The sequence below is a fragment of the Zonotrichia leucophrys genome, chromosome 23 (genome assembly GCF_028769735.1).
Source record: "Zonotrichia leucophrys gambelii isolate GWCS_2022_RI chromosome 23, RI_Zleu_2.0, whole genome shotgun sequence".
In the NCBI taxonomy this organism is placed as follows: domain Eukaryota; kingdom Metazoa; phylum Chordata; class Aves; order Passeriformes; family Passerellidae; genus Zonotrichia; species Zonotrichia leucophrys.
Window position 1 is genome coordinate 4,704,536 of NC_088192.1, and position 25,701 is coordinate 4,730,236.

At 48.4% G+C, this 25,701-nt stretch overlaps 2 protein-coding genes across 4 annotated transcripts in view; both read right to left on the minus strand.

Moving 5' to 3' along the window:
• Nucleotides 1-7,949, minus strand: part of LUZP1 (leucine zipper protein 1) — a 33,947-nt gene extending 25,998 nt beyond the window's left edge. The window contains exon 1 of one of the 3 annotated variants that reach the window (XM_064731841.1): nucleotides 7,818-7,949. The gene's annotated coding sequence lies outside the window, so the exon portion shown is untranslated. Of the gene's footprint in view, nucleotides 1-1,178; nucleotides 1,590-7,807 lie in introns of those variants that run through there. The other 2 variants (XM_064731843.1, XM_064731842.1) reach the window with 2 other exon arrangements.
• Nucleotides 7,950-13,516: 5,567 nt separating this feature from the next.
• On the minus strand, nucleotides 13,517-24,853 carry HTR1D (5-hydroxytryptamine receptor 1D). Its single transcript, XM_064731687.1, has 2 exons — nucleotides 23,869-24,853; nucleotides 13,517-16,458 (listed from the first exon to the last, which is right to left on the minus strand). Exon 2 carries the CDS (start codon nucleotides 15,347-15,349, stop codon nucleotides 14,213-14,215), a length of 1,137 nt encoding a protein of 378 aa, XP_064587757.1. The 5' UTR covers nucleotides 15,350-16,458; nucleotides 23,869-24,853; the 3' UTR covers nucleotides 13,517-14,212.
• Nucleotides 24,854-25,701: the final 848 nt, after the last annotated feature.

Consider the following 25,701-nt stretch of genomic DNA (forward strand, 5'->3'; position numbering starts at 1 on the left):
GTTATAGTGAAATATCCATCTGAACCTCATGACACTACAGACAGCATCTCACCAGTACTGAGCAGGAAAGAAAAATCTTCTCTTGATCTGCCTCACAGGCACTCAGTGCCATGCTGCCACTGCTGTGCTGAGCCTGTCCAGCTTGCTGCTGCCACTCCTGCTTTTGCAGAGAGAGATGCTCTGTGTGCCCCACCAGCTCCCACACAGCTGGGCTCCACAGCAAGGACTGTGCTGAACTCTCAGCCACAAACCCAGCAGCTGCAGCAGTCACTAGAGGCACACAGGGCAGAGATTACTAAAATAAGAAAAAAGGAAAAAAAAAAAGAGAGAACCCACCCAGCTTTGCAAATCAGCTCAAGGCGTAGGCAGCTGAGGAAAAGTGAATGGAGATGTGTGTGTGAGGACTTGGGAGAGTGCTCCTGGTGTAAGGCAGCCAGAGAAAGGCAGCAGAGAATGGGGCTGGCCATAGGGGAGGAGGGAAATGAGGGGCAGGTGACCCCGACCCAGGGAGTGCCAGCTGGCACTGAGCAGGGCACGGCTGCTTCCCTGCACTCAGCAGCTGCTGCTGCTCTCTGCCTGCACCTCCAGGCAGCCTCAGCCCAGCTCTGTTTGTGCTCTGTGCTCTGCAGAGTTCACCCCACAGAGCCTCCCCAGCTTCCCACCAGGGCTGGAAAGGAGTTGCCCACCTCCATTGCAGCATTGTTCCTGCAGTCACCTTCACACACAATCTCACAGCTTCCCCAAAGCACTGCCAATACTGCTCCCTTCACAGCCCCTCTGACACTGGCTAAAAACAAAAGGAAAATATCTATTCCAAACTGGGCTTCTTGCTCCCATGCTCTGCCCAGTGCATAAAAGGTAACATTCAGAGAATTTTAGAGCACATGCAGGCAGTTTACAATATATTAACAGCCAAAACTCACACAGAAACAACACCCACATTACACAGGATGCCTTTATGCAAGGACATTAGTCATACTCAGCAACATTAAAAACAATCCTGAAGAGCAGCTATACAGAATAGGATGCAGACAGAAGAGTGAGAGACTTCATTAGGAATTCTCAATTGCTCCAAGTTCAAATTCTCACCACAAAGCATAACTACTAGTTATTTATTATCATCCAGGAATTATTGTTTTCCAGTAAAAACAGACATATTTCCAAATGATTCACACTACCTGAGAAATTAATGTGTTTGCAGCTCTGTTCCAGATCCTAGGTCAGGAATCTCCATTCTATTCCAGTAAATTCCACTAAGATATCACATGTAACAACAAGTTCTTGAAGAAGTTTCATCAGATTTTCCCTTTAAGGTAACCCACTGCACTCCCACGTGAGGCACAGGCACCTCAAAGGCACAAGAGCAGAAAGTGCTGCAGTGGAATCAGATGATCAGCACAACCTTGGAGCCTCTGCAGCCTCAGAAACACATCCTGTGATTTTCAAATCAATCCAGTGGGGAAGACACAAAGCAGTGCTGAACCTTACGAGCCAGCTAATGCTTTTGGAAGCAATTTTAATGAATGCAATCCTGAGAATGAACGTGGCTGACAGATTTTGCTGCAACACGTAGGGAGGGTGCAGCACTGCAGCAAAAGCTGTCACTCCCATCGTGCAGAGCTGTGCTGCATGCAGCAGGGTGGCAGGGCTGACGACACCAACCCTCAGAACCCCCCTGGCACAACCACCCTTGCTGCACAGCCCAGAGCTGCCCTGCTGCAAGCCCTGCATTGCATGCAGCAGCAGGGGAAAATGTGAAAAGGAAGGCAAAGAGAGGTACATTCGAGGTAAAGAGAAACATTCCTGAGCTAATTAAAGAGTCGCTTGAGCTTACCTTCATCGTGAGCAGTCATGCAGAAAGACATTTTCAGCTTAGGATGAAGCTTCCATTTTTAGAGGTCAATTAGAACACTGCAACACTCACACGAGGAGCAGGAGCACAGGCCCTGCCATGTCACACAGCAACCTGCTCCCTCCTTTGCTCCCACACCCCCTTTACCTACCCTGGCACCTCCAGTGCAGAGTCCCTGCTGTCCCCTGCTCCCTCAGGGGACACGGAGCACTCACTGGGGGGATCTGCTGTCCCCTGCTCCCTCAGGGGACACGGAGCACTCACTGGGAGGATCTGCTGTCCCCTGCTCCCTCAGGGACACGGAGCACTCACTGGAGGATCTGCTGTCCCCTGCTCCCTCAGGGGACACGGAGCACTCACTGGGAGGATCTGCTGTCCCCTGCTCCCTCAGGGGACACGGAGCACTCACTGGGGGGATCTGCTGTCCCCTGCTCCCTCAGGGGACACGGAGCACTCACTGGGAGGATCTGCTGTCCCCTGCTCCCTCAGGGGACACGGAGCACTCACTGGGAGGATCTGCTGTCCCCTGCTCCCTCAGGGGACACGGAGCACTCACTGGGATGACCTGACAGACACTGCCCACTGGTCCCAGAGTGGGAGAGCTGCTGTCTGGAGCACAGGTGATGTGTGTCACCAGACTGCACCTTCCTCAGCTGCCCCACACGGCACAGGTCAGGCAGCCCTCTCACATCACCTGCCCACAGCCACAGATGCTTTCCTACTGCACAGCCTGACACATGAGCCCCAAGCTCCAGTGGTTTTGTAATATTAACCACCAAAGCTGAATCCTACCAGGGTAAAGAAGCCTTGGTTCTCATCTCCTGCTGCTCTGCTTTCTCAGAGGCATGCAGAGCACAATCAAGGATGGCCACAACACTGTTTGCAAAGGGTCTGAATGAAATCAGTCCTGCTGCTTCTGAGCCAAACAATCACAAACACACACAGGGGTTTTTGTGGCAAAAAAATCTTATTTAGATCAACACCCCCTCCCCCTCCTCCAGGCATCAAGTTTGCAAGTTGAAATCACAAACCTCAAAACTGGCTGAGTTAATGAGTTAATTCAATACTAAGTAAGGTTTGATACTATGGCCTGGGCAGTACAGCAGGTCAAACTATGACTTAAAAACCAATTAGCTAAGTAAATTCAGAACTATAAATGTTTACATGCAGGGGCTTGTCCACCCAGTACTGATTAAAAATCCTTAAAGCTTACACTTTCCCCTTTGTGACTTGAAGCAGCTCAACCACCACATTCCCCACAAAGCAGGGCAGACAGCAAGGAGTGATGAGGAATTATCCACACCTGACAGTGCATGTCCCCCATTTCTTCATCCTGGGGCACTCAGAAGCAGAGAAGGAAGCGTGGAACCAGGCCTGCAGCCAGGGGAGGGCAGTGGGCAGCCCTGGCACACAGGGCAGGGCAGCAGGACAGCTATCACACTGCAGCAGGCCAACGAGCAGCCACACAGAAGTTTCCAGCTCACACAAAGTATTTACACACGTGGGACCGGTGCACTTTGCTGGCCCATGTTCAGTAAAGCTGCTCAGAGCCCAGATGACAGGACTCTGAAGTTATTTTGTGAGGAGGACATTTAGGTTTGCTCAATTCAATGAAGCTCTGACAAACAGGGCCAAAAAGATTGGGACTTAATGTAGAAAATTTTCCACTGAAGTCCTCTTAATATGATGTCTCTACTCCTCTGCCCAAACCTGGGCAGCACTTTGTGTGAGCAGGAATTCTGCAAAGGTAGCACATCCAAACTCACTGTGAAAGCATGATGGTGAGGTGTTTAGAAAAAGGAGAGTTTTAATGTTGTATTTAGCAGTCAGCCCACTCTGCAGCCTTGTCAGCCCTTAGGATCCACCCCAATAACCCCAGGAATGAAATATATCACTTCCTTGCTTAGGAACAAAGTTGCCAATGCACAGGTATAAAGTGTAAGAACACAGAAGCTGTAAATTTATTTCTGTGTGTCTGTGGGCAGATGAGAGTGGCTGCTTGCTCTTGTCAACACAGCAATGCTTAAATGTTCAAGGGATGCTATTACTGCACAAGTGACCTCACAAACTTTGGACCAGATCCTCAAACTTAAGTTTTATAGTTATTTTCAGGTGGCCCTGCACTTTGCCTGCCTTCTTCTAGCCTGGTGCTCCCCTCCCCTGGCCAGAGTAAAGCAGCCCTGCAGCCAGGCTGGGAATCTGGCAGGGCTAAAGGGATTGGGGGAGGCTGATGGTTAATTTTCACCCAGATCAACTCTCTGAACACAGCTACATGGAGTTTTTGTCAGCTGGGGTGGGGCTAGAAAAGGCACTTGGAGGAGAAAAGAGGACAAGGGGGAAGGCAAACCCACCTCCTCCAGGCACAGTGCCCACCTGCACTGATGCAGCTCTTCCCAGATCCAAGGCTGGAGAGGATGTGAGAACCCATCTCTCCTCCAGCTTGACAAGAGCAAGCAGCCACTCTCATCCGCCCACAGGCACACAGAAATAAATTTACCAGCTCAAGTGTTCTTATACTTTATACCTGTGCATTGGCAACTCTGTTCCTAAGCAAGGAAGTGATATATTTCATTCCTGGGGTTATTGGGGTGGATCCTAAGGGCTGACAAGGCTGCAGAGTGGGCTGACTGCTAAATACAACATTAAAACTCTCCTTTTTCTAAACATCCCCTTCTCCTTTCAGCCCATCACTCACAGAGCGCATTCACCTTTAACTGTGTTTCTATGTGAAATTCAAATGTTCAGGAACACAAAACGTTACATTCTCTGCACAACAAAAATATTCTCCGCTTTCTTTTCCAGAAAAGGAAACAGAACCTGCCTGTGCACAGCATTCACACTTGCATGCATGCTGCTGTCACGCTCAGGTAAAGCTGAGTGCTGCACCTGCATATCCTACTCCACCCTGGTGAGGGTTAAAGCACACAGGGCTGAGGCATCTTACAAACCCTTATCTGCCCAGATTAGGGCCTCAGCAGGGGAACGTCGCTGCCAAAACCTAAGACACAAAAGCATTAAGGCCCAAATTGCCACATTCTGATGGCTGACATCCAATGCCACACTTTATATTGGATCATTTCAAAAACACTGGTTTTCAGGCTGCTGAATCCAGCCAAACCTCACCGACTTCACAGGAATGGCATGCCTGGCATGCCTGCTCAGTCAGGGTGGTTATGAAGGCTCCTAAATCTGGACAGTTAAGGGCAAATGGTTTGTGGCTTTTCCACCAAACTGATTCAGTCACCAGCTGTAAACCCTCAAATCCAGAGAGATGTGACTGCTCACAGAGTGTGCAGGGAGTGGCTGCAGTCACCACCAGGAGAAGGCTGCCAGCCCTGTTACCCTGGCAAACAGATGAGCTTGGGCAGGGAGATTAATCACACCTTTGGTGCCTACCAGGGAGGAGGAGATCAAGTTAAAAGACTAAAGCAAGACTAAAGCACTCCAAAAATTCAGCACATTGAAAGCAGAGAAAACAACACTATGGAAGGACAAAGCTTTGGTTTGTCCAGCTTTGGGAGTGCAAGAAGTGCTGGCAAGCAACACCTGCTCATCAGCTGCCACCAAGTATTTGAAAACATTCATGCTTTCTACTTCAAGTGTGCAAATACAAGCATTACCCAAGGCAAAAATCTGTACAGCAGGCCTTAGAGGTGTGAAGATGTATGTAACCATGCCACAACCATCACAACAAAGGTTCTCCATTCCAACACATTTTAAAGGCTCCCATGATCTGCAGTCTACTATTTAGTATAAAACATATTACTGCTACAAATCATCACCCTCATGGGAATCTTCCAATAAAAACGACCTCCTAAAGATATTATATGCTTCATTTTAGTGTAACAATTGTATCAAAATTGTCCTTCTTTGTCATTTCACTCATTTATGAAAAATTCCCATGAGGAAAGAGGCCTCTGGTTCCACACCAACTGCAGCCCAGGGTGGGAAGGAAGGCAATGGAGAACATGCACAGCCTCAGAGTCCCTGGGTACAATATTCTGGTAAGGTCATGCTCAAAGATGTAATCACCAATACAAAATAATGTGGCCTAGATTGCAAGGCATACTGGGCTTTTAAATATCATCATTTCTTGTAACAGCCACATTTGAGAGTTCTCTTTTTTTAACACGAGTTATTTTTGCCTACGATTCCTAGCCTCATATTAAATAAAGAAAATCTGTAACTTCCTCTCAGGCAATTTTCAGAACACAGAGACAGCCAGAAGGCTGGCAAAAAGTCTACACTCCTGTAACTTATTTCTGCTTCTTAGGAAGTCAACATCGGTCAGATTGGCCTGTACTGGAGTGCAGAAACTTTATTATTTCATATTATTATGAGGAAGCTGAGGGTGAAGAACTCCTCAGATCGGGAGATGCAGGGGTTGGTTAATGGGAACCTGACTACTCTTGAATTGTGCTGCTCTCCCACACTCCCTTTATCCCAACTCATTCCTCTACCAGGAACTTTCAGACATATCCAAAAGAAACACAGCAATCAGCTCTCCATGTCCTCCTCCTCCTTGCAGGGCTACAGAGGGCTGAGCACTGAGTAGCTCCAAGGGTGCAGGCACAACGCTGGTGAGAGGGTCCCATGTCTAGGAGGGGTCCCTTGGCGTGTCAGGGGCTTTGTGCGGTCCTTACTGCTGCAGAGCCGATACAATGGAGGAATTACACTCCTGCAAGTGCCGCAAACCAGCCACAGAGCACGCTGTCCCTGCCGAAGCGTTCCAGCTGGTACGGGCTGCACAAAGCGAGCCGAGCACGGAGCTGCCGGTCCCGTCCTCGCACAGACTGTAACGCTGGGGAACGACGCCTCCCCCCAATGTCCCGCAGGTCAGCAGATGCATACCTCTGCCATGAGGCTGTAGGCATGTGGGAAGTTACTGCATTTTTTCCCCCTCTAAACGCGGAATGCCACAGACCATTCCAGGTTGTAAAATTCCCCCCTTCCCACTGTCATCACCCACCCCGGCGAGAGGCTCGATAAAGCATCAGCCCCGACACACGCGACATCCTTTCCTTCCCCCGGTTTTTGTGGAATATCTTAACAGAATTTACGCACCTAACCCCACCGCACCTAACTCAAACTGGGATGGTAACTTTAACTTGCGTTTAATTGGTTTAAAGGCTTCAGATGTGGCATGACAAAGGGGGAAAAAAATGCAGATAGGCAATGAAAGCGCAATCACCAAGGACAACAAGCAAAGGTTTGCTGTGCCACTGCCTTCACATGCCAGCACATGGGACACCTGACAAAGCCAAACGAGGGAAGTTTCAGAAATTTCCAAAAGAGGCAAAAAAAAAAAAGTTTTACAATGCTCCCTTAATTAACTCCCTCACGACGGGGGAGCAAAGAAGAACGAAGTAATTAACAAAGTCGGAGCATCAGAAAAGCATATATATAAAAGAACGTTGTTAATTATATTATAAACGTGGGCGGGCTGGGAAGGAAGGGGGAACTCAGGAAAAATAAGCAACAGGAAAGGGAGTATGTGGCCGCAGCAAGGAAAAAAAATGGTTATGCACAGAAAACGCGTTACGCGCCTGGAAACCTCTAAAACCTCAACCAAGCCGCAGCCAGGGGAGCTAGGAACTTCCTTGCGGGCAGCTCGCTAGAGCGAGGACCGGCGGGACCGTGCCCTTCCCGGGCGGGGACGGGGCCGATCTCCGCTCAGGAAAGCGGCTGTTCCGGTCCCGTCGGAAGGAGCCCGACGGCGGCTCCATTTCCGAGCGGGAGCCGAGGCCCCGGCGGGCGCCTCAGGGCCGGGTCTCCCGCGGGGGGTCCCCGCCGCCGCCAACACCGCGGGCAACCCGGCCTTGAGGCAGCCGCTCGCCCGCACGGGAAGGGACGGGAAAGGCGGCGGCGGCGGTCAAAGACAAAGCGGATGCCTCAAATTCCTCCCCGCCCCGCCGGTCTGCGGCACCCCCCGCCCTCCGCCCCTTCATCGCGCACCTCTGCCTACCTGGGCAGCAGGAGCGGCCAGGCTTCGCTCCCTCCCAGCCCGGGCTTGGGCAGCCGCAGCCCGCGAGGGGCTCCGGGGCTCGGGCGGCGGGTGCGGGCGCTGACAATGAGGGGAGGGACGCGGTACCGGGCGGTGCTTGACGTCACGGTGAGCGGGCGGGGGCTGGCGGCCCGGCCCGGCCGCCGTGCGGCTCCGCGGCGCCCGCCCCCGGCCCTGAGAGGGCGGGCAGGCCCCGGCCGCCATTTTGGGGGGGCTGAGGGCGCTCGGGGCAGGGAGGGGAAAGGAAAGTTTCCGCAAGGCCCCGGCGCGGAGCTGGGCGCGGTTGGTGTCGGGGATGGGCGCAGCGGAGAAGTTACCGTGGCTGATCTCACGGTGGGTTCGTGCTCCGGAGCCTGCCGGACAACCCCTTCTCCGGACCCGGCCCGGGGCTGCCGCTGCATCGGGGGTTTGGTGTCGGGACAGGCGGTGCCGGTCCCGGCTCGTTAAAAGCCCGTGCCAGGTGACACAGCGAGGTTTTGTCCTCCTCTCCCGCCGCATCCCCCCTTTAGTGCCATCTCTTGGAGAGTTTGGGACTTGGTGGTCCATCCAGCTGTGTCTGGTTCCACCTCTGGTATTGCAGCCCAGGGATGCCGAGATGGGATCTGAGACAGGAGACGTCCCTCAACACCAACTGGGAAAAGTTGAAAAGTTGCTCGCGGTGTGGCTGAGCGGTGAGCAGAGCCCCGGCACTGCGGGGACACGGTGAAGGACACCGGGGGCTGCCCGGTGCTCTGTGAGCATCGCGCTGCCCTTGCCCGGCTGAGTCCCCGGCAGACGCGGTCAGAGGCCGGTGAGCAATTCCAGCCTCCCGGGCGGGCAGCGAGACGTGACAGGCTGGGAACCCACTGGGCATTGAGGGGACATGTGGGGAAAAGGGGAGCTGCCTCCTCACCTTGTAACATCCCTCATTCCACTTTGTCTGCACCTCCCACTGACTGCACTAAGTCCCCATCATTAAAAATATTAAATAAAAATATGCTTTATCTTAGAGCAGCCAGAGCTTCCTTAGTTTTCCTCTACATCATTTCCTTTCCCTGGACAGAAATTTCCAAGTGTCTAACCTCACACCACTAAGCTTTTTTCTCTGAAATACCAGCCTGGTTTGAAATACAACCCTTGTTGCCACGGGCACTGTGCCACCAGCTGCAGCGTGACACGGAGCAGGCAGCTTGTCTCTCACTTGGATCCAGAGATTTGACATTTGTATTTTCCTGGGTTTCCATTCACTCTCTTCCCTACCCAGCAGCTGGTTCAGTTGCCACCTTGGTGAGGGGCTTCTTTCTCCTCCTTTATCAGCTCAGCTCAGTTTGTTTTCTGTCACCTCCCTCCATCACTCATGCTGGTGGGTCAGGACTTCACCTCACACCTTGTGCTTTCCCTCCAGCAGCAGTTCAGCTCACTGTGCCAGTGCTGCTGGCAGCTGGTGGCACAGGAGGCTGAGGAGTGTCTCCCACTCCTTAGTGAGCATTTCCTCTTGTTTACACTTCTGCACAATGAGGACTCACCAAAGCCTGAGGCATGGTTGCAATGCTTATCTCTTGGATTGGAAGCGTGGGTGCTGGCTTTCCAAAACCCAAAACAGGATGCCAGCACCACTGGTAGAAAGCTTTTCCCCCAGATGTCCCCACAATGACTGATAGAAAGGCTGCATAGTTCCAGGGGAGTGTGGTGTAAGTAATGTGGGCAGGTGTGACCAGAGATGATGAGCAAGGAGAGATGACAAACACAATAAAATCACAAATGATATGGGGAAGCAGCAGAAGCTCTCAGTGTGTCTGACAACAGAGGATCCATATGGGTGTAGTAGCTTTAAACAAATAAAAGTATCTCGTGCATCTTATGCACAGCTTGATAACGTGAGAAGTGGATGGCTCTAGGATGCCATGAACACCAGAGGCATGAGATTCAAAAAGGATTAGCCAAACTTACAGAGAGCAGATTTCTCAGTGGTTATTAAAAATGCCTATCTGAGCCATCTTCCAGTTCATGGTCCCTGAACTGACTCTTCAGGTATTCCTGCTATTCTGTACTCCCTCTGCTTGTATGGTGAATTTAAGTGAGGTGTCTGAGTTGATCTTGCTGCTGCTGATACATGCATGTCCCTACTAAAATCATTTCTGGGTATGCTGCTTCTTCTGCACCAGTTCTGGCATTTGTTCAGTTTATCAAACTGGCTGACAACTAACTCAGAGTCAATACTTCTCTGCCTCTAGTGAGTTGAATTAGCCCACTGTTTTCTAAGCCAGTGGTTCTTGCTTCTCTCTGCAAACTAGAAATGAAGATTCTCCTGTTACTACCTGATTCCAGGTGTTCAGATTTTAAGCATTTAGAAGATCAGGGTCATTATAAGATCCTAATATTTGTTTAATTAATTTCTAACAGCTCCTGACAGAGCTGGAGCCTTGGTTGTGCTAGAAGCCACACAGAGTTTAGGAACAGTATTAAATTCACAGCAAGCAGGGAAAAAGAAACAGAATCATGCTTGTGTGGACAGAAGGGCTGCATGGCTTGCTAGTCTCATATTATTATCAGCAGTCTATATGACAATGTAAGTTTTGTTGGGTTTGGGGTTTTGTGTGTCAGGCTGTTTCTTGTTCCCAGAATCAGCTGGGTGCCACCATGAGCCCCCACAGAAGCCTGCAGCCGTGTCAAGGCGTGGTAACAAAGGCACTGAGAAGCCTGCAGCACATAAGAAACGGGTTGGTGTCTTGTTATTTTGTACTGCTGCCATCTTCCTCCCAGTCAGAAAGCTAAAATATTCAGTCCAGTGAGAACACCATCTCCTCAAACCAAGAGTTTTCATATCAACCTTCACCAGCTGCAAAAGAAGCCAGAACCTGAGACACCTGCAGAACACCAGGATGGGGAGTGGCAATTGCTGGAAATAATAAACAGGATTTACACACACTGTGAGTAGGGTTGGTCTGAATACATCAGACATCTCCACTACTGATTCTTGCAACCTAGGTAATTAAATAGTGTCATTAAAGTCAGTTGGTTTGAGAGGATGTTTCACCTCTTCCTGGAGCAGACATCTTAAAAATGTCAGCTAAATTAGGTCTACACATGGAGCCAGAAGGAGTGCATTTAAGGATGCCAAGGGTGCTTGCCAATATAATTTCAAGATTGGCACCATAGCTACAGCTGTCTCTTCTAACATTTGTTCAAGGACTGGCAAGGTTTACTGCAGAGGGAGTTGTGAACTCAAAAAAGAAAAGCAGGGTACAGAGTAGTTTCCATGGTAGTTTAAAATTTGAAATTGTCTATCCATCATTAACTGCTATGGAATTAACAGGAAAATACAAAGCATCATATCTTCACAGTACCAAAGTACCTTTTGCATTAGAATATCAGAGTGGTAAAAAATCATAATTGTCAATATAAGAATTCTGATATTATGTTATAAAGTGTGTTCTGCAAAAACATTTCCATCATTTCATAAACTGATTACATATACCAAACAGGAAGAGGACTTTTGGGCATGTTTGTTTGTGAAGATGTGATCTGTTCCTCAATAGGGCTTCATATACTTAAGTAGTCTTACATATTGTTATTTTGTTCCTTTGTGCATTTTGTTCCTTTGTGCATTTGTTCCTTTGTACTCTCCTGTTTTTAGATTGGTGAGCATGGTGGGATTGCTTCAACCCATTCAATGGCCATAGTTCTGTCACACAGCAAGGTTCAGGTTTGTCCTGGATCATATTCCACATTCATTGTCCTCCATTTTTCATGTACTCTTGTGACATATCTCTGCTGAGCAACTGCACTGATTAATCAGATCTGCATGAACACACATGCTTGACATTATTTAGTATTCTTCTTTCAAAGATATAATTATATATATCATTGAAATACTATATTGAAATTATTGAATAATTGATAATATTGATATTATAATATCATTGAAATAACTATCTTCTTGGACATATCAATATGTATTTCTATACAATCATAACATGTTTTAACTTATCTTTGTGCTTAATATTGCAAGAGCTTCACTGGAGAGGCATTGAGATATCACTCAGCCCTCATATACCTCCTGTGAAATAAATTTGTGTGCTCTGGACTGCAATTCACAGAGCATTGTAAAACAAGGTAAATATGGACATTGATCTCTGTGACACAAGAGCCTCCTCCTTTCAACTCAGAGGCTGTGGGTGCTATTTAATTTATGATCATCTCCAGCAAGAGTTTTCATCTGCCAGTTCCATATCACTGTTTTTTCCAATATAATTTACTGAGGCATGCTATGAAATATTTACTAACAATAAGAATGGTGTAATATTAGACCATGTGCCTTTTAAAATTAACCTATAATCTAACCAAAGAAAGGCCCTACTTTGTTTGCTCTTGAATTAAAGTGTCAAAGAAGAGTGGTGGATCATGTTCCTTTGCTGTATCTTGCCATTCTGTTCATAATTGGAAATCTTCAAGGGTAGGAAATGCAGGAAGAGAACAAAAGCACAGTTGATACAGGCAGGGAATTCACTAGCCAGCCTCTCAAAAGCCCTTCCAGGACCATGATCTGTAATTTTATGTTTCACACTGAGCAGGTGAATCACCCAGGGATCTTGGAAGTCATCACAAACTGGCCCAAAGGTGAACATTTCAGACTGTCATCATCAGATGAGAAGTTGATTGCTGCTATAACAGCACATGGAACAGTACCAGGGACTGCCTCGTGTGAGAGTTCAGTTTTCCACCCTGGTTTATGGTTCCAGCCTTCCCCTGGGGGCTGTGCCAGCTCAGATGTGCCCAGGCAATGCAGCAGCACAGCTCAGGATGTGGCAGTGCCACTCTGGACACACTGGGTGGGCATGGCCATGTAGTGGCACCATCCCAATCTCTTGGCAGAGCCAGATCAGTGAGTGCCCTTTAGGGAGGGTGGAGGAGCCAAGTCCCAAACAGAGCAGCTTTAAATGCTCCAGTGAGAGAGAGGACTGCCCTTCTGTGGGCACACAGCTCTCTCTCTGAGTCCTGGGCCATCCCTTCATGGTCCATCCTCAGCACAGGCACCATGAGTGGGAGAAGCTGTGCCACAAATGCAGAGGAGAGGCTGAAAGCTGGGTGGACATGCACTGTGCTGGTGTGTTGGGATGGCCACAGCAGCGGGGGTGGAGATGAATTGCAGGCTGAGGGATGGAAGAGTGGTCAGAGGGGTGATGGGGTGATTTTCAAAGAAATGTGAGGCTCTCATATTCAGTGTAGACATGACACTTCTGATGTAAATTCCCAGAGACTAAAACACTGCATGACATTTGGGCTGCACCACTCTGTGTGCTGACTTCATCCAAGACCTCCTTGTGCCAGCTTCCACCTGGCAATCAGGGAATCATCCCAGAGGCAGAGAAGGGCAGGTTAGAAGGGACCTGCTCTGAGACCCCACTGGAGCATCCTGACAGTGATTCCTGAGCACAGTTTGTTTGACCAGTGTTTAAAGAATTCCAGAGACAGGGATGCCACATCCACCCCAACAACCTTAATTACTAAAAAAATTTTCCTTGGTGTGTCACTTCATTCTCCCCTCTCTAACTTCCCATATCTTGTCACCAAGGAATGAACCTTCTGCCTATTTTATTTATTCCACACTGGCACTAACCATATTCTCCTGCTTCAGTTTATGCATGCAAAAAACTTAAATGACAGAAATATAAGATCAATCATTTTCATGCTATTTATTTTGTAGCATTTCTTCACTGGTTATTCTATTCATGATAAAATGTGTAATAATTAATTCAACTAAATTGTCTCCTTTCTGCACTTCACCAAAAGCATAGCTTCAAATGCAACATTTGTGAAATATGCACATAACTTACATCTGTGCTATGCTGCTCTGCCCTGCTGCTGATTACAGTCAGGCTGTGTCACACATCTTCTGAAAGAATTACAGGTTTTATCAGCTTCACATGGGTAAGATACATGCCATAGAAAATATAAATATCAGATCCTGCTCTCCAGAAACTCTCTCAGCTGACATAAATGGTTAATAATATACAGCAGAAATATAAGGTCTTGTAAATACACACACAATTTCCTCCCGTCAGGGTAATGTGTCACCTCATCCCACAAAAACTCCCTGGTTCACACACCTTGCCTCATTGCAAAGCTTATTTCATGTGTCATTGATCTTATATACACACATGATCACTGCAGAGACCATGGACAAATTCTGTTATGGCATGTACAATCCCAAACAGAAAGTATCAAATTGGCAAGAAATTCCCAGAAATTGGCATGCACAGAACAGGGTAGTAGCAGAGATGGAAATTACCACTCAGTTCCTTGGGAATAAAAGCATGGAAATTCTCAGGTAGGCTGTGAGATTGCACAAGGGTCAGGTACACAGGAGGAGAGTCTCAGGATGAACACTTTTTGAAAAGTATTAGTTTTTGGAAAGCCTGTTTAAATTCTTCATTAAAAGCTGTATAAATGACTGGATTGATTAATGAGTTTAGGTAACCCAACCAGGTGAAAAAGTCCAGGAGGATGGGATGAAACCAACAGGCATCTTGGCAGATTGGTAGGACTAGGGATATGACAAAAAAAGGCAGCCAGCAGAAAATGAAAGCTCCCAGAATAATGCCTAAAGTTTTGGTAGCTTTCCTTTCTCTCGCAGCAGAAATTCTTTTCCTTTCCAGCACACTATCTGCAAGTTTTATTTTAACAGGACCCAGAAATATTGGGGATGCACCTGAATGGGAATGCCCTTCATGGAGGCTGGCATTGATGGAGCAGAGGGAGGAGCCTGCAGAGCCAGTGATCAGGTGTGCAGTAGTAAAACGTTTCCCATACAACGAGGGTGGCTTCAGAATCCTATCTCGAGCTGCTACATAAATTCTCCCATACAATATCAGCAGGAGCACGGTCGGGATGTAGAAAGCTCCACAAGTGGAATAAATGGTGTAGGAAATTTGCTCAGTGTTGACAGCGCACTTTGCAATCTCTTCATGAGCTTGCACTTGCCTCCAGAAAAACGGCGGCACGGAGATGCTGATGGATATCATCCAGACCACGGCAATCATGAGGGCTGCTCGGCCAGCAGTGCGGCGCTTGGAATATTCCAGAGCGTCTGTGATAGCCCAGTACCTGTCCAGGGCAATGACACACAGGTGCAGGATGGAGGCTGTGCAGCACGTGATGTCCGAGGACAGCCAGATGTCACACAGCAGCTGGCCAAAGGCCCACGTGTGGGTGACAGTGTAGGCAATGCTGACAGGCATCACCAGCACTGACACCAGGAGATCAGTCACTGCCAGGGAGCCGATGAGGTAATTTGCAGGTGTGTGGAGCTTTCTAGTCAGGAGAATTGTAATAACAACAAAAACATTGGCGAGGATCGTTGCCAAAGTTATGACGGCCAGAAGGATTGACAGTGAAATCTTCAGCCCCAAGAGTGTCCTTTCATCCCAAGGCAGAGGTGTCTCAGTGACGTTTAATGATTTATTAGCTGAGCTCTGGAGAGAGAACTGTGCTGAATGGTTGTACTGAGTCATCCTCTGCTCTGATTTCACCTTCCAGCGGAATATTTCTGGGATAATGAAGAAAGATGCTCACTTCTGTTGATAAAATAGAATTTTTCATACTTTGGTCAAACACTGAAGAATTATTAACTTGTTGAAAACTTCAGCTGATGCAGTAGATGAGGTACTCTCCTATGGAATATTTTCCATCACATCACATCACATCACATCACATCACATCACATCACATCAACTACATAATTCCTAAAGCAAAATGTCATCCAGACACAAGTCTGGTGTACAACAATGAAATCAGTACTATAAGTGGTGGGAATTCAGGTGGCTTTCATCTTGAAGAAAGCTAAATAATTCTTTATTATCTTTTTTTCACACCTCCTTTCTGATCTAATCTTCTGCAAAGTTGCATAAATCAATACTGAAGGGTAAGAGATGGAAAAGAAACACCTGGGCATGCAGTTGATGTCCCTTTGTTTGAGACAAAGCTACCCTCAAGATTATTTTCCTTTTCTCTCTAATAGCTGAGTTTTGTGGTTTTGGTATTTACAAGGGACACTTTGTTAGTAGAGTACCTAACATATAAAACAATACTTCTGAATTCCTTCTGTAAACATAATTTCTCCCAGATTTGCAAATCAAGACTTCTTCAAGCACAGATCTCCATTTTCATTTATTTCTCCAGACTATTCAGGTTTTCCTTTCAACAATTAGTCTTCAAATGCAGAAGTCAGGTGCTGGGTGCCAGACCCCAATGCACTGGTGCACATTATATAAGCACAATATGCAATCTAAAGGCTTTCCATACTTTTCCTTGTATTCACCAGGAGTGGATTTCCTGAAGTCTTCACAAACCTGAAGGAAACATCCTGAGACAGATTTCACTCACTTCCATGAGTACCAGAATGTAAGTTCTATTATGCCAGCCCAACATTTCTTGAAATAGATCCTGAATGTGGGTTGGGAATGGCTTTGGAGAGTGCTGTGAGGGCTACAAGGAGGAACAGCCAACTTCTGCAAGCAGACAATCCCCAGGCCAGCCTTCTGCCAGCCCTGGAGGAGAGGAGCCTCTCTCAGTCATCGCTGGTACCAACTCATGCCATCCATCCAGGCACTCAGCTGGGAATCTGTGGAAAAGAGGAGCATGAAACATCAGCACTTGGAACTCAAACAGCTTCTCTTAAGCTCCTAAATCCTAATATAAGAAGCAGAACTTTTCAGTTTGGTGTATTTGATTTTTTTATATACAACCACCTTCTGTGTGTCAAACATTTTTCAGACCTGCTTTTTCTTTTGAGGTGTACCTTTCCAATAAAGAGACAGAAAAGTTTTGTATTTCACACTAGATTATTGCTTTCTTGGTTATTTTTTCTCTCAAGGAAGAGAAAATCCCTTCCTCATGACCATTTTGTGATACTGAGCAAAGCCAGTGCATGATGATTTATCATGTACTCAGGAAGAGTTACCATCTAGACAAAATGAACATATTCCCAATAATTTAGTATTTCAATGATGTTACCTTTTACTCAACAAAAGAATGATGAATACAGGTAAATTATTTTCCTGTTAGAAAGAAAAAGAAATTAAGTTTGTGTAAACTACAGATACTGAAGGAAAATAAATGGCGAACAGTCATTAAATTATCTCAAGTACAAGGTCATACACATAACTGCCTGTTAAGCAAAGCAGAAAACAAATATATAGATATTACAAATCCTGAAAGAGCAGAGCCCAGGGGTGGGAAGTGGCCACCCAGCATGTTTTCTGAGAGCAGAGGGATGTGCTGCCTGGGCAGGATGCACACACCTCTGGATGGAGCATGAGGAGCACTGGGCAGAACGTGGATGTTGAGGAGCACATTTAGTGCCAGCTGCAGGTTGGGCTCCTGTAGATGGCAGCTCCTAAAAGACATCTGAGACTGCCACAGGAAACTTTGTGTTGGAAACACAAGCACTGCCATTGGAAACCTGGCGAGGAACCCAGGGGTGCCGTGAGAGTGTGACAGTGGCTGCCAGGGGGCTTCGGTGGTGCCGGTGTGGCTGCCAGAGTGGCTCCGGGACGGTCACACGGGGACGTTTCCCTGCTGCTGGCGCTGTTATCACCTCTAGATGAGATAACATCACCTCCAGATAAGAGAGCACCGTGTGTGCCTCTCTGGGCCGGCTCGGTGTGTGGGGTGGCAGTGCAGCCTGCAGGCAGCTGAGAGCACCGCCCGACAGCCCCAGCCGCGGGGCATGGCAGGGCTGTCACCCTGGCGTGTCACCAGCCTTGTCACACTCCACAGCACGGGAATCCTCTCAGCTGCCCTGGCTGCATCACCCCTGTGCTTGGTCATCTTTCCTTGGGCTTCCCCTGCTGCTCTTGGCCATGGGCTCTGGGTATTGTTTTCACTTCAAAGCACCTGAAATAAATTTAAAGTGATGCCACAGCCACCAGAGTGAGATTGGCACAGCACAGCATGCTGACATACAGTGCCAGGCTGCAGCAAGCCAGTTTAACTCTCTGCAGTAAGAAAGCAAGGGCAAGGAAGGGTCTCTGGGGAAAAACAGAGCACCAGGTGTGCCAGGGCAGGTACAGGGACAGGCAGGAGAAAGCTGGGTGGCACCAGGAGCTCCTCAGGACCAAGTGTCATCATGTGCTGCATCACCTCTGTGCTTGGTCCATCTTTCCTTGGGCTTCACCTCATGCTCTTGGCCATGGACTGTGGGCATTTTTCTCACTTCAAAGCACCTGAAATAAATTGAAGGTGATGCCACAGCCAGCCAGAGTGAGATTGGCACAGCACAGCATGATGACATACAGTGCCAGGCTGCAGCAAGCCAGTTTAACTCTCTGCAGTTAGAGAGCAAGGGCAAGGTGGCAGGGAAGGGTCTATTTGAGGAAAAACCAAGCACCAGGTGTGCCAGGACAGGTACAAGGCTGGGTGGCACCAGGAGCTCCTCAGGACCAAGTGTCATCATGTGCTGCATCCCCACTGTTCTTGGTCCATCTTTCCTTGGGCTTCACCTCATGCTCTTGGCCATGGACTGTGGGCAGTTTTTTTTCACTTCAAAGCACCTGAAATAAGTTGAAGATGATGTCACAGTGTCAGGGTTTGATGCTGGCACAATGCCAGTGCCTCCATGAAAATACATTTTCCCTGGTGTCTACTGTGAGATGTGACCAGGAATAGAGCAAAGCAGGCTCCAATTTAGGAATAAAAGGAAGAAAACTGACCACAGCATCCCAAAAAACTCACTTTCTCTCAAACCAGGACACACAGCCACCAGAGTGAGATTGGCACAGCACAGCATGATGACATACAGTGCCAGGCTGCAGCAAGCCAGTTTAACTCTCTGCAGTTAGAGAGCAAGGGCAAGGTGGCAGGGAAGGGTCTATTTGAGGAAAAACAGAGCACCAGGTGTGCCAGGACAGGTACAAGGCTGGGTGGCACCAGGAGCTCCTCAGGACCAAGTGTCATCATGTGGGCTCCGGGTATGGAGCTGCAGAGATTGCCCAGATAGCCAGAGGTGCTCAGTCCCAAGGGCAAATAAACAAAGTCCCAACACATTTCTGTTCCTTCTGGAGCACAGCCGTTACTGGAGTGTGGGGCAATTCCTGCAGACTGATATCATGGTGCAGGTGACAATGCTTTCTGAGGATGCTGGGCTGCAAGGAGAAGGTTTCAATGCACCTCTGCAATACTGGGCTGGGATAAACAATGTGTACAAAATAGGTATGTGTAAATAAAAATACAGAATTTACTCTTCCTCTAAATAGAACAGAAAAAAAAAAAAGGAAAATGAGATAAAATGTCCTTTAGTAAGCTGCACATTTCCTTTAAGTTCACACTAAAGTTAGAGGAATTAGGGAATTAATTTTCTTCTCTTGAAGCTGGAGAATTGCAAAGGGATGGCTGAGAAGAGAACTAAAGTTCAGCAAACTACTGAAAGTTCATTTTGTAGCTTATTTTTGCTGTTCATTTAAATGTAGAATCCATGAAATAGAGCAGGTCTATTCTGTCATGCTGAAAGTGTGATCCGCAGTGAAGCTGCTTCCAGTGAGAGCCAGCAGCAGGTGGGCACAAGGCAGGACAGGAGGTGGCACCTGGCCAAGAGGAACCATCTGAAAGCCCTTTTCTTAAAAGAGGGAGCAAGTTTTGAGTAAAATTTGGCATATTTGGGACAATTGCCTCAAGCATGCACCATAGAGTAGGTATGGAGCCCAACCTGAAGACAAAAGCACTGTCAAACAAAATGAAATCCATTTAGAATTAGCTTAGGAATGTGCCCATCCAGAAATCACAAACAAACCTGGATGCAGCTCCTGGAAGAAAACCAGGCAATGCTGCAGTGTTTGGACTGAAAAATCAAAGGTACACCCTGTGTAAATTCTGTTTGCATCTGAATTTCTGGTCAAGCCCAGCAGCAGCTGAGCTCTTTAGGGCTGAGCATCTCTCCTCACTGCCAGTGAGGGGAGCTGGTAGAGAAGAGTTCTGTTTCTGGAGAAGTGTGCCTGGCTCTGTGAGTGTTCACAGAGCATGGCTGGGTGTCTGATCTGCCAGGATCATTGTGACTGTTTCCAAGTAAATCAGGTCCTTATTTTGTTCATTTGATACAGAAAACAGCATTCTATATGAGAAACTATATGCAAAACATTTCTTATTTTAAATGAGCAACTACAGTAATTGGCAAGCAAATGTTAGCAATGTTTAACACCTTCACTCTCTCCTCTCCACCTTCTATTTTTACTCAGCTTGTAAGAAATTATTGTTATTTTCCCTCCCTTGCCTTTATTTACACACCACCAATATGTATTAGCTATCCAACTATAATTACCAAGTTACAATTGCTGACACACATTGTAAATAAATATTACTTATCAAAGAGAAAATCTGGGCTTTAGTGGGCAGTGATTCTGGTAAATGCCACATTGCAAAACCAGCCTTTACAATGTGTTACAAAGTTCTTTGGAGGAAGCAGGGGCTGGGAAGTTCTCAACCATAAAGTTGAATTTAAGGACAAGTGCAAGGTAGGTATTTCAGGTAGAAATGTGCAGTTCCCCTGGTGTGTGATGGAGAGTGACCAGCTCAGCAAAAACTGCTCAGTGTGAGATCAATGTGCACTGTCAGCAGAAACTCTGACATTGTACCAGGGCAAAACAGCAACACCTTGGCAAGTGTGTACCTGGGAACGAGGCCTTGAACAGATCTTGTTCTGCTCACTTTGGACAAGGCCAAATGACAGCCTGGCATCCAGCTCTGGGCACTGCTCCCAAGAAGATGCAGATCACACAGCAAGAAATGAGAAGGAAGCAGCAGGAACCATCAGAACAGAAAATGGGAATAAACTGCATGGGAACAGGAATGCTGGGGTTTAAAGAGCACAGCTGAGAGAGATGTTCAACAGCCTTTCTGTGCATGAAAGCCTGCAGAACAGGAAGGAATAGTCTGTTCCCTGTGGCTGTGACTAATATCACTGAAAGGAGAGAGACTTAACTGCAGCAAGGAAGACTGAGCCCTCAGGAAATCTTTGGAGAGAGTAAGAGTAGTGAAACAAAAGTATTGCTCAGGGACACTGGCATCTCCATCTCAGAGAGTCACAAGGACAGGTCAAATAACCTTTTTGGAGTGTGATTTCCTATAACCAATGAAGCAGCAGGAAAGTAAAGTGGATTAGTTTACCCCATGTAAAATGGTGAAAACCAGATTTTTTTTGACAGCATAAACTTAATGAACTCCAATTTTGAACTCCAAAATGAACAAAAAACCAAGAAAGGGAAAGATTTTTGCAGAACATCACAGTTCAGGTCTGGAACTAGCTCAAGACTCAGCATTGTGGTGCTGTGGATTTCCACATGGGCAGAGGAGCACAGAGTTTTTATTGCTTTTTGGAAGGGACTGGTGAGGAATGGCACAGCTGCCTGTGACAGCTGTCAGTGGATGTGCTTGGGGCAGCAGAGCCCCCAGACTCATTTCAGAGCAGGAACACAAGGAACAAACTCCCCACGACTGAGGCATCAGCCCATGAGCATTTCCCACATGCCTGTGGATTTCTAAGCATTGCTCCCCAATAGTTCTCTGCCTTGCTCCACTCTGATCTTTGGTGCTCTCTTCTCCTTCAGCTTCACTTTCTAGCACGCACACACAGGGTTCCCTGACATACAATCCTTGTTCCTTTGCTCCCTGAGCATTTGGAGCAGCACTCCCCTTCAGCTCTGGCAGCCCTGGCAAAGAAGCTGAGCAGTTGCTGCTCTGACCCCAGTTTTTATGGCCATGATGCTGGTTTGGTTTTTTTGGGTTTTTTTTTCCCCCTCTGGCTTAGAATCAGCTCCTCTACCCATCCCAATTTCACAGAGCTCAGAGATGGGAGAACATCCAAATTCCTTCTGCACGATTCTCTGTGCCCACCCAGGGTCAGGAATGGGCAGGCTGGGAGCAGGCAGGAGGGAACAGCTTGGCTGAGCTCTGCACTGCACCTGTGGGGATCACAAGGGTGGATTATGGCTTGTGTGCACACTGAGGGATGCCTTCCTTTACATGTGTGCATCACCAAGGGACAGAAAGGAATCTTTACTCAAAAGACAGAGGAAAATCCAGTCAATTTTTATGCTGACTTTTGATATCTGGATGGTTTCCTTCAGAGCTCTGTGTAGGACAGTTCTATCCAGGCAAACAAGTATTGTCCTGCTGTGGACATGCCAGAAGTGACTGACACTTGTCACTAAGTTCAGTTCTGCATTTAGGTGAGCACAGTACACTGCCATCATTCCTACTCTGTGTTAAACACTGAAAGTAGCCAGGTCCCTCACATTTTCCTGCATTTTGACACCTCTCAACTCAAGAAATACATTTCCCAGATTTCTAAGTAAGCTGAAAACCAGCAGAGTTCACACCATGGGTTTGATTTTTAAAAAAAATTTCATTATTCTCTGCACATGCTTGATTCCCAGCCCATCAGAAGTGTGATACATCAGAAGAAAATGAGTGACTGATGGCTGGTGAGAATGCTTCTCTGAGATCAACCAGATCTGGGGGTAAATGTGAAAACCAGAAAATGTTACCAACAACGTGGAAAGCAACAATTTGACTATTTGTTTGCTATTTGCTAATTTTAATATTTGAGAAGCATGTAAGATATAGATCATAAACCCTTTGTTATGATGCTGCTTTAACTTTTAAGACAATATGAAAAGGAAAAGCAAATTTGCCTTGAGAAACCTCACAGATCCCAGCCATTGCTTTCTGGAATAATCTATTTGGCAGCAGTTCCTAGAAGGAGGAAGTTACAATTACTGGCAAAGGAATCCCACCTCTCTAAAGTCAGTTTATTTTTGTACTGTTAATTTTGCAAAGGAAGTTGTTTTGTTTTGTTTTGTTTTTTCCTGGGGTTTACATCAGGCTCACAACTGGGGAAGGGTCTGTTTCTCTGGGGAAGAATTATTCTCCTTGCAGTCCATGTTCCAGTTTCATGCACTGCTACCCATTGGAAACTCCAGACTGCAACGCTGGCAGTCCTTGTGCTTGGCTGGCTCCTGCCCTTTGCTGCAGGACCAGAGCCACCCCAAAAGTGGCTCATGTTCATCACTGAATCAACAGGTGACAGGTGTCCCTCTGGCTCCATGTGAGAAACAGAGCATTTTGTCCTGAAAGCCTGGTTTGCATCCAAGCACGGATAGGTGAGGATTCCAAGGGTTCAGTGTCACGCTGGCAGCTCCTGGCTTTGCTCTAGCCCCTAATCAGAGGTGATCTTTGGCCACCATCCTACCCAAAACAGGAGGGAAGGAGAAACCAGACAGCTCTGTCACTCGTGGAATACAAACCAGGATGGTGTGGGATAATAATGGAACAACCTTAAAGCAACCCAAAGCTTTCCCATTTTATGTGGGCAATCCACATAAAATTACACTTCTGCAGTGGTCACTTCATTTATGCAGTACTACCTGGTGGAAGAGCCCTGCAAGAAGCATTTAAAGCTCTAAATCGCCTGTGAGCTCCCTCCCAGACACGCACGCAGGGTCAGTGCAGGCTGCCCAGACAGGCTGCGCCTCCGAACATTCAAGGTCAGGCTGGACGTGGCTCTGAGCAGCCTGACTTGATTGAAGATGCATCTGGCGGCTGGGAGGACGGACTCGGTGACCTCTAAAGGTCCCTGTCCGCCCAAACCCTCCCGTAATTCCGCGATGCCCGCGGGGTCCCCGCTCTCCGCAGGGCGATGCCGCCACCGAGCTCTGCCCGCCCCATCCACCGGCACCTGCAGAGCCGGGGCGATACCGGGGTGATACCGGCTGATCCCGGAGCGATGCCACTGATCCCGGGGCGATACCGGCTGATCTTGGGATGATGCCGGCTAATCCCGGGGCTGATCCCGGAGCGATGCCGCCGCAGCCCCCGGCCTCCCGACCCCCTCCTCCCGTTCTCCCTCCTCCTCCTGGGCTTTTCCCGGGGCCGCCGTGGCGGAGCCCCCGTGTTCTGTCCCCGGCCACCAACTTCAGCCGGGGCCGAGCGCCTGCCCCGTCGGCATCGCCCCGTCGGCATCGCCGCGGCCGCCAGCACTCACCGCTGTCCCCGCTGTCCCGTTCTCGCCCGGTTCCTGCAGCGTTCCCCCGGAACACCGGCGGCCCCGGCCGGGCTCGTCGCGCCCGCGCTGCGCGTCCCGGTGCGCTCCGCTGCTCCGTTCCCCTCCCCTCGGCTGCGGCTCGCTCGGAACCGGGGGCTCGCTCAGAGCTCGGTGTTCCCGAGGATCCCACCGGCCCAGCGGGGCCAGCACTGCCCGGGGCTGCGGCTCCTTCCGGGGGGTTCCGTGCGCCGGACCCCGCTGGTCAGCCCGGGCCGTGCCCCGGTGCCGTGCCCTGTTCCGTGTCCCGGTGCCGTGTCACTGTGCCAGCCCCGGTGCAGTGCCCGTTCCGTATCCCTGTTCCGTTTCCCGGAGTCCTGCCCCGTTCCGTGTCCCGGTGCTCCAGTGCCGTGCCCCGGTGCCAGCCCCGGGGCCGTGTCCCTATGCCGTGCCCTGGTGCCGTATCCCAGTTCCGTTTCCCGGAGCCCTGCCCCGTTCCGTGCCCCGGTGCTCCAGTGCCGTGTCCCTGTGCCAGCCCCGGTGCCGTGCCCGTTCCGTATCCCGGTTCCGTTTCCCCGAGCCCTGCCCCGTTCCGTGTCCCTGTGCCGTGCCCCGGTTCCGCGTTCCGGGGTCGGGCAGCCTGGTGCCGTTGCGGTGGATGCGAGGATCGATCGCTCAGGGCAGCGGGGATGCCGAGGACAGAGAGCGGCTCCGAGCTCCTCCGGATGGGCTTGACCCAACTGCTGCTTCAGCTTGGCTCCCACCTGGGCTTGCACTCCCTCTCAGCACAGCCCTCCTGCTTTCAGCGCTAATTCCAGCATTTTTCAGCTATGCACTTAGTGGATTTTACCAGTTTCAGTTGCCAACTAGAAATTAATGTTATTTTTTTCTTTTTTTTCAGAAGAAGCAGTAACTATGTTCACACTAGACAAAACTTTTACATAAAAGTAATTCGGATTCCAAGGTCTTGGAACAGAAATGTTTAAGCCACAGCCCCTTTGCAGCATCATTTGGCCTTAAATAGATTCTAAATTAGCCATTGCCAGCTGTCTCCATTTTCCTCTGGCAGCTAATTTACATATTGGATTACTTTCAAAATACAGATAATCTCATGATTTTTGCACACTTAATATGGTGGATAGCCAGGCTCTGCCCTCTCCACCACAGTGCCTCAGTAAATGATTTTTAATCCTGAACCCAAGCCTGCTGTATCTCCCCTCAACTTGGTCTCAAAAAATTCACATTCCCTCCAAATATTTTGGAGGGTTTTGCCCCAACTTCAACACCCCAAATAGCTGGCTGCTCCCAGAACAGCAGCATTTTACCTATTCCACTGCAATGGAGAAGGGTTTTGAACCTGGAATGGCTGAGTATGGCATAAATCACAAAGCCTCACTTGGGACTGAGAGGAAAATATGAGCTTTTTAAACTGCAGCCACATGGTGTGAATCTTACACAAAAAATAATAATTCCTTGCAGCATCACTTCCCTCCCAGGCTGGGAGAGGACACATGGTGAATCTTTTGAGCCTCCAGAATTTCCCACTGAGACGAGAGCAGCTACAATAGGTTTCCTCTGAAAGCCTGAAGATGCCTCTCCATTTATTTTCCTCCCAAACAATGTGGGTGTTGTTCTGTGGGTGGGAATGTGTTTGATGTGATACAATGTGAAAGGAAAGAGGTTGGCTCTTTTATATCTCCAACTGAGGAATAAATCCTGCCCTTGGGCTAGAGATACTCCCTGGAAGCTTTGCAGCAGAGCGCAGGCTGCTCTGGGGTCTGTGCCCACCCCAAGACCCCTGCAGTGCTTTATCAGGAGAAGAGAGCTGGTGTGCCA

Excerpts from the sequence above, each read along its gene's own strand:
- HTR1D (XM_064731687.1), bottom strand. The coding sequence starts at position 15,349 with ATGACTCAGTACAACCATTCAGCACAGTTCTCTCTCCAGAGCTCAGCT.